Genomic DNA, 15,552 nt, shown 5'->3' with positions numbered 1-15,552 from the left:
AATAACCTTTTTTTTTCTTTTTTAACTCTCAAAGAATCTTGACGGTTTCCCTACCTCAGCTTGTATTCATATTACCTCTCAGCTTGCATTCCCTATTCTCATTAAATAGTTAAATGATTTCCTTTAAATGATTTCCTTTATTATTATTATTAAATGATTTTTGCATGATGCATACCAAATTTTTCTTAAACGATCATGCCATTTTTTTTTATCATTTATTAGAAAAAAAATGTTATTCAATTTCTATTATCATTAAGATTTAGACTATTTTTATTTAATACATATAAAAATTCATTAAAAATTCAAACTTTTAATACCTTTTAAATATTAATAATTTTGATTAACAATATAATAGATAAATATGTAAAAATAAAAATTTTTGTGCAAAAAAATTGATAAAAGAAATAAATGTGAAAGACAAAACTTTTGTGATAAACGCCATGTTGACATAGTTATATATAGAATTATAATTAGAAGAGGAATAAATTAAATTTCCAAAAAACCAATTATAACATAAAATAAAATAATATAATTAATAAAATTCTCTACTAAAATTCACACAAGCGCTATAATATAAGATAAATTTTAATATTTTTTATTTACTATAATAATATTTTCATATAAATCAATTAGTTATTTTCCGATTGAAAAGTATGATTTTTTAATGTTTAATTTTCAATTGAACAAATATCTCAAACAAGATATATCATGACTTAAATATATAATATTTTTCTAAATTGCTAATTAGTATATAGTTTGAATAAAAAAATTATCTCAAGTAATATTATTCGAATATTTATTTCTATACGGAATAATTAAATTACTCATTTTTTATTTTATTATTTTGATGTAATTCTAATTCTTTATTAGTAATTAAATAAAAAATCTTATTATATCAAACCATACTGATATCATTTATAAGAATAAACTAAAATGAATTTTATACATTTTATTTTATTTTTTAAAAGTATTATATATATATATATATTACATTTACAATAATGAATTATATACACTTTAAAGTTAAACAATATTTTTTAAATTTAATACACGTGAAAACCACATGATTTAAAGACTAATTTTTATTAAATAAAATAATATCAATTTTTGTTATAATTTTTTTAATATAAATGCACGGATAGATTACTATTATATATTATAATATAAATATCTGCTTAACTAATGAGATTTAGCCAATTAGTACTTAGTATTAACTTTAAAATTATGAAATCTTAAATTAAAATTTTAAAATATATATATATAAATAAAAGATTGTGAAATCTCAAATTAAAATTTCAATTATATATATATATATACACCTGCTTCATACATACGCAGTTACGCAGCTTATTTGCCCGTAAAACGACATCGCGGCCCTTTAAACACAAAACCTCCCCAACAACCTTGGAGTTTGGAGCCAGCGGGGACTTGGGAGAGAGGCGCAGATATCACTTACTGAAAAGACGAAATACACTTCGTTAATTGCGAACGTGGCCTGGTCAAAATTAGCACTTGAAAATTGAAGTCGTGCGCACATACGTGTGCCCTAGAATTTTCCCTTTTTTTTTTTTTTTTTTTTAAATGGTGGGGATAGTTCTATGAATAGTGAGAAAAAGAGAACTCATCAAATATTTTCGGAGGGAAGGGGGGCGAAAGGGCGTGGGTTGAGTGAACACTGACCAGCGAGAGGCGGTCGTTGCGATAAAAGCTTGGCGCTCTTTCTCTCTCTCTCTCTCTCTAAATAAACGTATCTGTTTTTGTTTTTATTTTTATTTTTGCCTTGTTCTTCAAGTTCAAGGTCAGTTCAGGGATAGGAAGAGTCGTGAGCTCCAATCCAAATCAAAATCAATTATCACATGTTATGATTTCGCTTTCCTTTTATTTATTCAGCTTCTCATCAACTCTTCTTTGCTGATTCTCTTTATAAATTAGGGTTTCTCTCCTCCATCATCTGCTTCCAGGTAACTATACCTATAACTTTATTTCACCTTTTTTTTTTTTTTTAATTATTGTTATTTTGGCCTTCTGTTTGGTTGCTGAGAAAAGAAAAATCTTCGCAGGCGGTTATATAGCTGCGAGGAAACAGGATTTTTAGGGTTGTAGGTTGTTGCGGAGGATTGTATATTTTACAACCGTTTTACTGGCTACCTTATGAACATAGTTTCATTCAATTCGGTAATCTAGGGTGTCTTTGCTATGATAGGTATAGCTTAGCTTCATCTTCTTTTTTCGTTTCGATATAAATTTGTGTAGATTTTTTTATTTAATTTTAAATTTTATTTCAGCTTGGAACGGAACATTAGCTTCACTGGAGATTTGATTGGCTTCTGGGGATTGATTTTCTTTTTATAATTCCTGCTTCTGAAAACTAATTATTATTATTATTATTTTGGAATAATCTCAATTTAAGCACCATAATTTTATTGGCTTTTAGAATTAGGGGAAGGTGCGACCATTATTTTGATAACTGTTTTACGGCACGTTAGATACTTTGGCCTGGGTATAGGATTTGCGGGCTGGTTGGTTTGGTGGCGTGGGTGTATTGTACAGTGGTAGACTCGATTTTTTTTGTTTTTCTTTTCTTTTAAATTTTTCTAGTTTTATTTTTAAAGTTTTTTTATTTAATTTTATATTAACTATATTGCACCTTTCTGTAGGTGGTCTTAATCCGTGCATGTTTTAATTTATATGGTTAAATTTGCGTATTCAGTGTTACGGCACTGCTATTTTGATTAATTTGGTTTTGCTGGTTGATAATGCAGAGCCATGCCAACGTTTACTGCTATAGCGCTGGATAGGTTGTTAGAACCTGGAGCTTCTAAATCTGTTGACAAGACTGTTCCTAGTTCAAACCCTGTTACGAAATCAAAGTTTCTTCCAAAAACGAGACCTGTGCCTAATTCAACTCTGGAGAGAAAAAATAGTACATCAGCCACAGAAAGGAAAGTTAGCCGTCCTCAGATATCTCCAGCACTCTATGCTACTCCTGAAACAACCCCACTTCCTGATTCACCATCTTCATTCCCTCCTTCACCATATATCATTAACCATAAGCGGCGTGGGCCTCGCCTTTTAAAGGGCTTTACTGAGGATGATGTTGCGACCAGCAGGAAAACTTTGGCTGAGGATAAGGTCAACAGGAATGCAAAGAATTCAGAAAATAGTGTTGTTGATTCAGCTAAAGATCACACTGTTACTTTTTCCATTTCTGATTCTGTTGAAGGGAAGCATGTAAATGGTGCCCAGGATAGTCCCATTGAGGGAGAGATTGCAAACGGTGCCCATGAGACCCTTAGTGAAGAGGAGCATATGAATGGTGTTCATGATGGTGAAATAGGAAGCAGCAATGAGGAACTTAAAAGCAGAAATGCTAGGAATGGCTTGGTCATGGAAAAGGATGCCTTGAAGCTTGTTGCATTGACTTCAGAAAGAGATGGTGATCCTGATGATTTCTTTGATCCTCAGGAATCAATGAGTTACACTAGTAGCACTGATGGTGAGGACAATTCTGTGGTGGAAAGTTCTGTGAAACTAGCTGCAACTACACCTGTGGGAGAATTCTATGATGCTTGGGAAGGTAATTGAGTTATATTGCCATTTATTCTTGTGTTTTATTTTTTGTTCATTTTTTCCTTGTGTAGTTACTGTAGTATATGGTTGTTGGACAAGTTAGTGCAGATTGGCTTTGTTTCTAATTTTTTCCCGCATATTCTGTATTGTTATCTTGTTTTTAACGTTGTATGTTCGCAAGAAGTATCTCACTTTTATTATTGAAGATATCTAAACTCTCATTTACTATTGGAGATTATGTATACTGATTCTGCATGTGTGCGCACCTTCTGTTGAAATACTGGAATCAAAGTTGCCATTTCTGTTAGCCATTTAGTATTTTAAGCATGTTTAGCTGTGTGTATTGACATTGTAGCAGAATTAGCAATCTTTTTTGTGTTATTTGCTGTCTGTTGAGCTTTCCACTGATAGTGGGCGTCAGACTTCTATACTTATTTGTGTTATTCGCTGTCTGTAGAGCTTTCCACTGAGAGTGAGCGTCAGACTTCAATACGTGACATTGAAGCAGAATTGCGTGAAATTAGATTAAATTTATTGATGGAGTTAGAGAAGCAAAAGCAAGTAGAGGAAACTCTATTTAATGTGCAAAATCAGTGGCAGAGGATCAGGCAACAATTATCCCTTGTAGGATTGACTCTCCCGGCATTTCGCATTGCTGTTCCAGAGGATGAGCGGTCTGCAGGTACTGATCTTGGAGAAGAGCTGTGCCAGCAGGTATATGTTACTCGGTTTGTGTCAGAGTCCATTGGGAGGGGCATTGCAAAAGCTGAGGCAGAGATGGAGAAAGAAACTCAGATTGAAGCTAAGAACTTTGAGATTGGTCGATTGTGGGATCGGCTTCATTATTATGAGGCTGTGAATCGAGAAATGTCTCAGAGGAACCAAGAAGCTGTAGGTGAGATTTTTGTACCTTCAATATCTCATTATTTGGTTGATTTGCTTATGATGTATATTGATCTGTGGTTTCTGGTAAAATCATTATCCCTGTTTCTGTTGATTTGGCATCTTAATATCTGTTATGAGATGGTGCACACATTTGCATGAATACATTGACTTTCAGGCAAATGAATGAATAGATATCTGTTAATCATTTTGCTCATGTCATGAATAACTTTCTAGATCAGAAATAAACTTTGCTATAAGCAACTGAAAGAAATATTTGTTGTCTTTGAGTGTTCAGTTTTTAGTATTTGCTCATATTATTTAATATTTGATGTCCCTCTAGTGGTCCATCTTAAAAATTTGGTAGTATTGCTGTCTTTTAGCATGTTGGATGTTATTCTTGCTCAAGTTGATGCTGCAAGATGTTGAACCTTTCAAAGTGAAATTGAAGGTTGAACATTATGTAAAGAAAACTTGTCTTATGGGGAAAGTGATATCTGTAAAAGCATAACATTTACTGCAAAATATAGAAGTGTAACTATTAACTGGATAATAATCTGAAATTTGTTTACTTTTTAAATTAGTTTTGATGTGGTGTTCTCTAACATCATTGTGATAGTAGTTAGGAAAATCCAAAAATGATTGTTATATTACTACCATAATCACTTTAAATTTTAACTTAGGTGGATTTCTTAGTTGGTATTGGTTTAGTGTTTAAAAACTGATTCTATTACTGTGTTCATTAAGTAGATGGCCAAATGTTGAGAGGTCAATAGAAATATTGGACAATGGGCATACTTGGTGATGAGAGCATGGATAATGACTGTTTTATTTATATATTATCCGGCAGTCAATAAAAATTTACAATGATTAATATTTTTTACTGCTGGCATTTTGCTCTTCTAATATTTACTTGCTGGTTTGCAGAGGTGGCTCGGCGTAATAGGCAGGTCAGGAAAAGAAGGCAGCGATGGGTTTGGGGCTCAATTGCTGCAGTAATTACCCTTGGCACAGCAGCTTTAGCATGGTCTTACCTTCCATCAGCAAATGGATCATCTTCCAGTAATGAGTCTATGGCTCCTGGACATGATGATGCAGCCGAGTGATGAGCATTTAGTCAACTAGAAGACTATGATGTTGTAGAAGAAAAGAAATAAAAGGTGGTCTATGCCACCATGTTAATAGCAAATTGCATTTTCCCTGTCTGAAGAGCATGGTATTATCAAAATCATTATGTTACTTCATATCGATTGGTAGCAATCTGGTAGGCAGCGAATTTTGATTTTGATCAATCATAATTTGAAATTATTTTGTAACTTTTTTCGGCTTAAAGGCTATAGATATGCATTTGCAATGCATAAGAGAGTGCTAGGTTCTATTGAAAAACTCTTTTTGCTCGAGCCATTGTTCTTGTACTGGTGTACCTGCACACTTTGTCAGTAACTAAAGTTGAGGATAAAGGAATTGACAGCTTGAAAATGTTATATGCCTTTCCCAAGGGTGATTACTGATTTCAAGTTTGTAATGCTATTTTGCGGAAGAGTGATAACATCTTATAATTCAGTTTTAATGCAATTGGCATTTATATTCTTTGTGTAATATCTTGTTTGGGATTGATTAGCGGAATTTTATAAAATTTAATCTTTTTTAGAACAAAATAATTATAACTATAAAAATTACAAATATTTCAAGTTTCTTTTTCACTATGTGATGCTTCGTTTTTTTTTTTTTTTTTTTATCTTTTTTGAGTTTGATTTTCTTCATAATATTATTGAATTGAATTAAGCGGGTTTTTGAACTTGATTTTTCTTCATAATGTCACCGAATTGAATTAAAAGAATGGGATTCTTCACACAATTTCTTATTATTGATATTTTAAGCTATCGATCATACAATATTCTGGTTTTCCAAAATTCTATTGAATGATAATCCGATATATGGTTCGTTAAAAAGTTTATTTAGAAGGATTTAAAAATGAAAAATTGAATATTGGACTCGATTGATTATTGTAGTTTCAACTTATAAAATCGATTAATAAAAAAAAATTAAGGTGAAACTAATTAATTAAATTTATGATTTATTAAATAAATATGTCACATAGGAAGCACTCATTTTGCACGTAAATCTCACTTTAATGCAATAACTGTGCATCTCAAATACACTTTTCTTCGTGTATATTACAATATTCATGTTTATTAAGAATATTTTTCATAACAAGAAATCATTCACAAGTCCTTTGATAGCTTTTTGCTTATTTCACCAATCAGTCATGAAAATAACCTATGGCTATTAAACTTTTTCACTCTCTGCAAGTATGAAGCCTAGTTTTTATTATGAATTCTGTCAGCAGTGGGAACAAACAGAAATACTGCTGAACTCGACAAACTATGAAAATATTATTATTATACTTTATCAAGATTCTGGCATTAAAATCTTAGATGAAAGGTTTATATTTGGTGCCAGCAGCTTATCTACCAGTCTCCTGAAAGTGGCAATGTGAAGAGACCAAACAAGAAGCATGCCCAAGCCAGTGTTTAGACAGGTACTAGAGTCCAGCATTACAAAAAAGAAAAGAAAAAAAAAAAAACCTAAAAAATCTAGAGTATATATCTAGTCATATGACTACGGATAATCAATTTAATCTGTATTATTAAGGAAATAAGATCCAAAAATAACATTAGTAGAGCCAGATAAAAATATTAGTAGCTCTAACATAGTTCTGTCACATCATAATATATGCTTTCGGGTGCTCTGCTTGTAGAACTTCATGAAAACAATGGTGAATTTCACCATGTCAAATAATTGATCCTTTGTCCAAATTTAGGAAGTAGCCTCAGGATCAGAGTTCAGCTCCCACCAAGCACCTGCAGCATCCTTTTCCATACCATCCGCCTCACCTTCATCAATGATACCTTCAAAATCTCCGTCCTCATTTTCATCTTCATCTTCATCATAATTACTGTCACTCTCATAATTATCAAATGCAGCAACTTTGCTACACAACCTTTTCTCCTCCTCTGGATTGTATGTCCATTCTAGTCTCTTCAAAGTGTCTTGGTCCTTCCACCGCCCCACAACTGACACTGCCTCCTTCTTAGCCTTCCCCCTCAAAATCTCTTGCCAAGAAAACCCTGCGTCAGCAACTCTCTTCAGTGCTCCATCATTAATATCCCCAACCACAACAGTCTTCATACATCTCAATTTCGCCTCCTTCAGAACACCAACAAAATCTGAATCATCTGATACAAGCACTAAACACTCAGCTCTCCTCTTATCCATCACATCCACCATGTGATCCCTCAATGCCACATCTGCAGCCTGTGGCTTATCTGACACAGTCCTAACCCAATACCCTGCTCTTTTCAACTCATCTGCCAGACCATACCCTACCTTTGGTGTCAAAACACTCCTGACTGCATTCTTGTACTTCTGCATCTTCATCGCATACCTAGACACCAACTTCACTCTCCTCTTCCCTCTTGCTGATTCTATCTGATTTAACCTCTTCTGATGCTCACGGCCGTGAATTTGCTTAAAGTGATTCATGAATTTCTCATTGTTATAAAACTTTCTTCCACAAACTCCACATAGATATGGTTCAATTGGTTTAATCACACCTTTGTTTTCTAACTGATTCAACAATCTTCTTTCTTTTCTTTGCTCTTTCACAACTTGTGGCACATAACTAAAAGCGTGCCGATTGGCATATGCCACCATGTAAGTAACTACCCCAAATGAAGATGCTGCCGTTTTGAGCTTAAAGGCAGCCTCATATGGAGGGAATGAATTTGGCGGCTTGTTATCCAAATCCCAGAAAATTGCAACATTGTTTTGGGGTTTTATTGGTGCTAGAGTTGAAGTATGGTTTAAGGAATTCAAACCCAGTTTTGAATCAAAATGACAGTATCTAAGCAATCTGAGACATGGGATTAGGGTGTTTAGCTGTGTGGACTGTATTGACTGAAAAATGACACGAAATTTGAGAAACATAGATACAGCCACAGACCAAAACATACATATAGACAATGTGTATATCAAACAAGTAGAAAAACCATTACAGAAATAGTAAACAAGAATTAACAGAACATAGAGAAAGATTATGTCAGTATCTGTTAAAAAGATAAAAGAGATTAAAAAAAAAAACTAAAAAATATGGGAGAATAAAAATAACAAGAAGGTAGAAATTAGTAGAAGAAAAATTACTTTAATATGGAGATGAAGGGAGGTGGGTGAAGATTCAATTAATGTTCCCTCTTTATTTCTCTTATAGAAGTCAGGCGGTAAAGGAGATGGGAGACACAGGAAGATGCCCGCCAGTGCAGAAAAGTCTAGGGTTTGATACTTTATATATATATATATATATATCTAATGCAATACGGCGTCGTGTTTATGTTCCACGAGAGACCCCAGTGAAACGGCGCCACGCAAAAGACTAAACTTTGATAATTCTGAAGCGCGGACTGCATTTTTGAATTTAAGAAATTCATGACATTTTTCAAAAGGCTAATTATAACTTTTTACCCGTTTTAAAAAAAAAAAAAAAATCTTTTTACCTCTTAACCTATTCAATTTAATTTATTATATCTTTAAAATTTTAAAAATTTTATCTTATTTCTAAACCTATAAATTTTATAATAATTAATATAAGTATAATTTTATTCAGTTATCACTTAATATAAAAATAAATATTTTATGTTTTATTAATAAAATAAAACTTCAATAATATATTATGAAATTTAAAAATGTAGGAATTAATTTGTATGTGTTAATATCCGAATAATAATAAAAGAATGGGCTAAAACGGAAAACTCCATTTTGTTTTGAGTGAGAGCGTAGAAAAAGCTGGGTTCCCACGAATTGAAACGACACCGTTGGAATGAAGTTGAGGAAGATTATCCAGTGGCGTGCCACTGAGCGAGTATATTTGGAAGATGTCAGAAAGGAATGGGAATGGAGCCATTGGCAACAACACTGAAGCAAGCTTCTATGATGGAGCTAGCTTCATACCTCTTTCCCTTGCAATATCACACAATTTCACCCTTTTGCTATTCCTATTCCAGAGACCTGTTCACAAGAAGTAATCAATTTCGATTTCAAGCCAAGATCAGTAATAGTACAAGGGATAAGAACCTTATTTTCTCCATGTCAAAGAAGCAGCAGCAGCAGCAGCTTTGGATTAGCGAACCAGAATTCGATGACGACTATTACTTAGAAGAGGAGGAGGAGGAAGAAGAAGAAGAAGAAGAGTCGAATATTTTGTCACTGAGTGAAAAGCCAGAGAGGAACATGGTGCTGCTCGACGACTACGAGATGGAAGAACTTGACTACGCTTCTGACCCTAATCATCGAAGCGGTGAGCTCTGTTGTTTTGTTTTTGGTGATTTTAGAAGCTTTTTATGTTGAATTTTAGATAGAATAGAATTGCAGGATATGTGGCTGTACTTGGCAAGCCAAATGTTGGAAAGAGTACGCTTTCGAACCAAATGATAGGCCAGAAGTTGTCAATTGTTACGGATAAACCTCAGACTACCAGGCATCGGATTCTTGGTATATGTTCTGGTCCTCAGTACCAGGTTTGATTTTTTTTTGTTTATTTATTTTATTTTATTTTATTTATTTATTTTATTTTCCTTCTTTTTCTTTTCTCTTTTGTTATTTGTTGATATGCTTTGTTTAGTATAATTCAATTCTCATCTACGGAAATATGAATACCCTTTCAGGGCTCAAATGTGAAAGAAGAAAATGAAGGAAGACTCAACGATTATTTCTTATTTGCGTTATAATTTTTGAGGGATCCTGCCTCTAGGGCCCAAAAAATAAAAAAAGAAAAAAGTTAAATCCAAATCCATACATTTCATTCCATTTGGATAGATGAGGTTCACGAATGAAAGGGAATTTGAATTTCACATTATGTTGGTATTTTATGATTTTTCACTTTAAACACAATTCCAAAATTCCAATTCCACCTTCGCTTTAATGCATACCTATACAAATGTATTCTTATATAATTTTTCTAAATTCAAGTGTTTATAGCAATTCAAAGCTGGTCAAGTTATATGCAGTGTACATTATGGCTCCTCAAAATAGCAACTCGAATATAAGAGATTTTAGCCCATGATTATTATTGTATTCTCCACTTGCAATATGAGCTCTTTTTTAACTATAGAATTGTAATGATCTTTCTTCAATGCGTGTTTAGGTAGTGCTTGTGCAAAATTTTTATAGTTTGAAACTCTGAAGGCTATTATTACAGTATGTTTCAGTAGGCAATGCTTTTGATTATAGATATATCATTGCTATGCTGATTAGCAATCAAGCATTCCCTTATTTGTGTTAGAAAAGTGGTAAATGATTTCACTAATGATCTTGTATTAGTTCAGATATGCTGGAAGATGGTTCATGAGAACCTCAGCCTTGAAAAAGGAATTTGAAATGTTTAGATGATAGCCAAACACATAATTTTATTCCTGTGAAATTGTATTAATGCTTGGTCACTTGCTTTATTTGTCTGCCTTTCTGTCTATCTACACATGCACAAACGCACATTGATATTCAATCACATGTTCAGTGGTTTAATGCCATTCATCTGACTTAAAAGTTTGCTTGTAGATGATACTTTATGATACACCTGGTGTTATTCAGAAGCAAATGCATAAGTTGGACTCTATGATGATGAAGAATGTCCGTAGTGCTGCCATCAATGCGGACTGTGTACTAGTGATTGTTGATGCATGTAAAGCGCCTGAAAGGGTATACTTGGTTGCTTGTGGAATTGTTTGCAACACTTGTTTTTCTTATTAACTCCAGTTTCCGGATTTTAGATCGATGGAGTGTGGGAAGAAGGTGTGGGAAGCCTTAAAGATAAGCCGCCTACATTGCTAGTATTGAATAAGAAAGACTTGATCAAACCTGGTGAAATTGCGAAGAAACTTGAGGTCAGAACTCATCCATTAATGATTTTTGTTGACTTTTATGCTAGTATTAATTATTGGGAATAATATTGTTGCTTATTTTGGTTGTTTGAAATTTTTTTTTTAATATATATATAGTTAAAGTAGGTAAGGTAAAACGTTAAATACAAGGTACAACACACTTGTCTGCAATATTTCACTGAACTGTACTTTGGTTCACTTGATGCTGATTTAAGTATCCTGTCTGTTAAATATGAGCCACTGATTTGGGTAGAATTATGAATCAAAACCTACACTTATTGCAACTGCTCATTTGACAAAATGACTGGAGTGCTTTTGCTAAATGCAAATGAGGTCCAGCATTATGGACTGGTCTTTGGTCAAATTTTGTCTGGGGAAAACATAATTGTTGGTTTGCATTCTGTCCATGTGGTCAAAATTACTATAATAATGCAATCTAAGCCATCTGGTTGAGGAGTTTATGGTCATTTATTGAGGTTTCTTTTGTTCACTTTAGTGAGAGTGTTTGATCTAGTGTCCAATGATTTGAAGTTATGGATTGTGCCTTAGATTTGCTGCTTCTTTCAATGACTTCAAGACTTAAACAAAATCTCATATTTACTGCAGTGGTATGAGAAATGTACAGATGTTGATGAGGTCATTCCTGTGAGTGCAAAATATGGACATGGAATGGAAGACGTCAAGGATTGGATACTGTCAAAACTTCCAACTGGGCCAGCTTATTATCCAAAGGTATTTAGGAAAGAGAACATTCCTGTTTCTGTTGTCTTAGTAATTTCGTAGGAACTGACATTCGTAATCTGTGGTAGTAGTATTCTGTCATTATTGATATATATACCATCTGAGCCTCATCAAGTGCCTTCTTGTAGCCTGAGTGTCAGGGGTTTAAATTCTGATATCCTCCTTCCCTCTCCTACACTTTAAAAACTAAAAAACAAAAAGGACCAAATCTATGTGAATAACACATAATGACTTGTCTTCTGCTTTGGGGTTATTACTCAATTTGACCCAACCTTAATCACAAACTAACAGGAATTATTTGGATCCTTTTTGCTCAAGTCTTATTTTGGACCAAGATTTTTATCTATATTGCATCAAATCATTTCTACCACTCCAATTCACACTATCAAAAAAACCATCTCAGGAAACTCTCCTTAACTAATACCTAACTGGTTCCAGCTTCACCTTTTTTCAACAAATGTAATCATTCCTTTCAAACTTAGGTCCTTTATGTATTTTTACACTTTCATCTTAACATGCTTATCTATAATGGGGAAGCAATCTATATCTATGTTGAACTTTTGCTATTTGACTTTCTATGATAAGGTCATACATGGAGATCAAGTATTCTTAGCTATCTATTGAATATTGATGATTTTATGCCTTTAAGAAAAGTTCTTCTCAGCTACTGAATGTCTGAATCTCAAACGGGTTTAAATCAGATATGTGCTGTTACAGACCTTTACATCTCTTTCATTGATGCTAAAGTAAGACTCCATCGAGTGGATTCAAAATGATTTTTAAGCTAATATTTTTTACATTGAGACTGTATGAATGTTTTATCTTCTTCGGGTTATGCCCTTGAAATAAGTCTACAAGACTATAACAGTTAAATGTTATTAGAGAATTTGAAAACTTGGTTATGCTACTTCCCATGAGCCATGGGATCCTTTGGGGAGCAATTTTGGTTGTCATGTCATAAATGGATGCCAAAAAATTATGCTAGCAGCTAACATGAACATAAAGCAATCCTGTCCTTTCAACATGCCTTATTAATTAAGCAGGTTACACAAGACATAAGTAACCCATTTCATATGCATATTTTATTGGGTTTTGGCAAAATGCTATGACAACAAATAATTGTGTTTTTAGAAAACATATACTGATACATTTAATATTGACACAACTAATCTGTTTAAGAAAAAAAAAAAAAGCACATAGCAATTTTAGAATTATATTTTTCACAATTATTGCTGCCCTCTCATCAAAAATGTCAAATGTTAGCAACTGTACAACTATCAATCACTGTTCAAAAATCACTTGTCCCAAATAAAAACACACTTAGTCCGCAAGAAAAATCTGTAAATATATGCATTTTGTTTAAGCCATTTATATTTTGCATTTTATGAGCAGATCGACTCATTTATGACATGAACCCAATTATGCCAAAGCCAGACCTAAAAACTGTGTTGTTTTAAAATTTGCCTGCCATGAACATTGACATAAACACTATCAGGCATGTATTCCTTTTGTGTACTCTTCATGGCATATGGTAAATCAAGATGTAGCTAATGACATTGTGAACCAGATATCAATAACTTTTTCTTTTATTGAAAATTTGACTCTGCTTGCGCAACTGGAAAAGAAAAGGAAAAAAATGGTTGGGACAGCAGATTGAATAAGGATTAGGAAATGAGCAATGATATCATATTCACAGCTAGGGAAGTTGTGATAAATAGTTGACTTGATGTCCACATTATTGAGGAACATTTTATGATCAAAATAGAAGGTTAAAGTTTATCCTGTCTTTGGAGGATGATTTAACTTCATCCAGTCCATTTTACCAAACAACTTTCTGATCCAATCTAACCTATTGCCAAATGCCAACAAGAATTTTCATATTGTTATGATGGATTGGTTTCTTTCAATGGTTTTATTTACGGAAATGAAGTGCTTTTTGTATATTAACTTTTCACGCTGATGGTTGTGAGTTCTCAGGACATTGTCAGTGAACATCCAGAGAGATTTTTTGTAGCTGAAATTGTAAGAGAAAAAATCTTTATGCAATTTCGCAATGAAGTTCCTTATGCATGTCAGGTATATAATGGTTTCTTTCCACATCAGAACACATCAAATACTGCATTTAATTGGTGTCTAAACTGGAAGTGTGTTTTCCTTTGTGTATCCTATAGGTCAATGTGGTGAATTACAAAAGTAGGTCCACAGCAAAAGATTTTATACAAGTAGAGATAGTTGTTGAGAAGAACTCTCAGAAGATCATCATCATCGGAAAAGTATGCTCCTTGATTTATGGAATGAATACTGCAATGGTGGATGGAGTTTTCAAATGTTTAAAATACCATTTCGGTTTTGAATTCAAATAAGATCTAAAAGAGTTAGATATTTCGTTCTACTTGGGGCATAAATGCTATGCACTCCATCTTTAGCGTGGTTTGTCTCAATTAATTTACCCTTGATCTCTGCAGGAAGGAAGGGCTCTGAAATTACTTGCAACAGCTGCGCGGCTTGACATTGAAGATTTCTTGCAAAAGAAAGTTTATCTCGAGGTGCAAGATTTTCACTAACTGCTCAATAACAATCAATTATATAATATTCAAGTTGATTTGTTAAGATGCCATATCGTACATTGTTATTGCATTTTCAACTTGTATTTTCAAGCATGATAGTCTTTATTTTGTGAATGAAAAGGATTATTCACCTTACTGCAATTCATTATCCCAACAGATAGAAGTGAAAGTTAAAGAGAATTGGCGGCAAGATGAACGGCTTTTAAACTACTATGGCTATGGAGGGAAAATTCGAGCATTATAATGTGAGTTCTATCAAATTCAGAAGCTTTCCACTGTTGAATGCAATTGAATTTGCGATATCAATGTAACCATAACAAATAATTTTGTCTTTTTGGTTTTCCAATTAGCATGGAAGCGTTCCGTCAGTGATCTCGGTACTTGGTAGCTAGAGCCCCTAGAAGCATGGGGCTAAATCACTTCCGCCTCTGGTAACGCCACTACACCAGCCGTATCTTCTGGGGTTGATCGGTGATGTGGCTTTAAATGTTCTTGTTGTGAAACTTGGGCCACGTGATTGGACCTCAGTGGGTTGCACACCTCTAAATTTGAGGCCCATTTTGGAGCTGATCTTCAAAGTGCCAGCGAAGGGCTGCTTAGCTATGCTCTATGTCAAGTTGGAATAAGAACACATCTATGTCCAAAGCTCCATTTTGCTACTGAACCTAAAATTCTTTCCAAGTTATAATTGTACCTTTCTATTTGTATTCATTATATTTGCATAGATAAACAAATGGAATCAAATGCAAATTTCTTCCGTCTTTTATTGTGAAAATTTTGGAACACAGATAACACACCGGAATGCATGATTGGAAATATATAATTTTTATATGATATCAATATATGATCTAATTATTTTT

General features: G+C 33.4%; 3 protein-coding genes across 7 annotated transcripts; 2 read left to right on the top strand and 1 right to left on the bottom strand.

Annotated features, from left to right (window-relative positions):
* Window positions 1-1,614: 1,614 nt before the first annotated feature.
* On the top strand, window positions 1,615-6,051 carry LOC110645350 (uncharacterized). 3 transcript variants are annotated; one of them, XM_058137674.1, is made up of 5 exons: window positions 1,638-1,961; window positions 2,061-2,203; window positions 2,763-3,577; window positions 4,028-4,465; window positions 5,380-6,051. In XM_058137674.1, exons 3-5 carry the CDS (start codon window positions 2,767-2,769, stop codon window positions 5,556-5,558), a joined length of 1,428 nt encoding a protein of 475 aa, XP_057993657.1. In that variant the 5' UTR covers window positions 1,638-1,961; window positions 2,061-2,203; window positions 2,763-2,766; the 3' UTR covers window positions 5,559-6,051. The 3 variants fall into 3 exon arrangements, with proteins under 3 accessions (XP_021654168.2, XP_057993657.1, XP_021654167.2); XM_021798476.2 differs by lacking the exon at window positions 2,061-2,203 and having other exon boundaries at window positions 1,615-1,961; XM_021798475.2 differs by lacking the exon at window positions 1,638-1,961 and having other exon boundaries at window positions 1,970-2,203.
* Window positions 6,052-7,075: 1,024 nt separating this feature from the next.
* On the bottom strand, window positions 7,076-8,776 carry LOC110645363 (uncharacterized). Its single transcript, XM_021798494.2, has one exon. It carries the CDS (start codon window positions 8,464-8,466, stop codon window positions 7,273-7,275), a length of 1,194 nt encoding a protein of 397 aa, XP_021654186.2. The 5' UTR covers window positions 8,467-8,776; the 3' UTR covers window positions 7,076-7,272.
* A 542-nt stretch (window positions 8,777-9,318) lies between these two features.
* LOC110645352 (GTPase ERA-like, chloroplastic) lies at window positions 9,319-15,467 on the top strand. 3 transcript variants are annotated; one of them, XM_021798479.2, is made up of 10 exons: window positions 9,319-9,805; window positions 9,880-10,025; window positions 11,062-11,202; window positions 11,274-11,387; window positions 11,991-12,116; window positions 14,103-14,201; window positions 14,297-14,398; window positions 14,591-14,671; window positions 14,850-14,937; window positions 15,062-15,467. In XM_021798479.2, exons 1-9 carry the CDS (start codon window positions 9,397-9,399, stop codon window positions 14,934-14,936), a joined length of 1,305 nt encoding a protein of 434 aa, XP_021654171.2. In that variant the 5' UTR covers window positions 9,319-9,396; the 3' UTR covers window position 14,937; window positions 15,062-15,467. The 3 variants fall into 3 exon arrangements, with proteins under 3 accessions (XP_021654171.2, XP_021654170.2, XP_021654169.2); XM_021798478.2 differs by having other exon boundaries at window positions 15,051-15,467; XM_021798477.2 differs by having other exon boundaries at window positions 9,321-9,805; window positions 15,043-15,467.
* The last annotated feature ends 85 nt before the right edge of the window (window positions 15,468-15,552 follow it).

The sequence above is a fragment of the Hevea brasiliensis genome, chromosome 16 (genome assembly GCF_030052815.1).
Source record: "Hevea brasiliensis isolate MT/VB/25A 57/8 chromosome 16, ASM3005281v1, whole genome shotgun sequence".
Lineage (NCBI taxonomy): Eukaryota > Viridiplantae > Streptophyta > Magnoliopsida > Malpighiales > Euphorbiaceae > Hevea > Hevea brasiliensis.
This window is presented reverse-complemented; position numbering and strand designations above follow the sequence as displayed.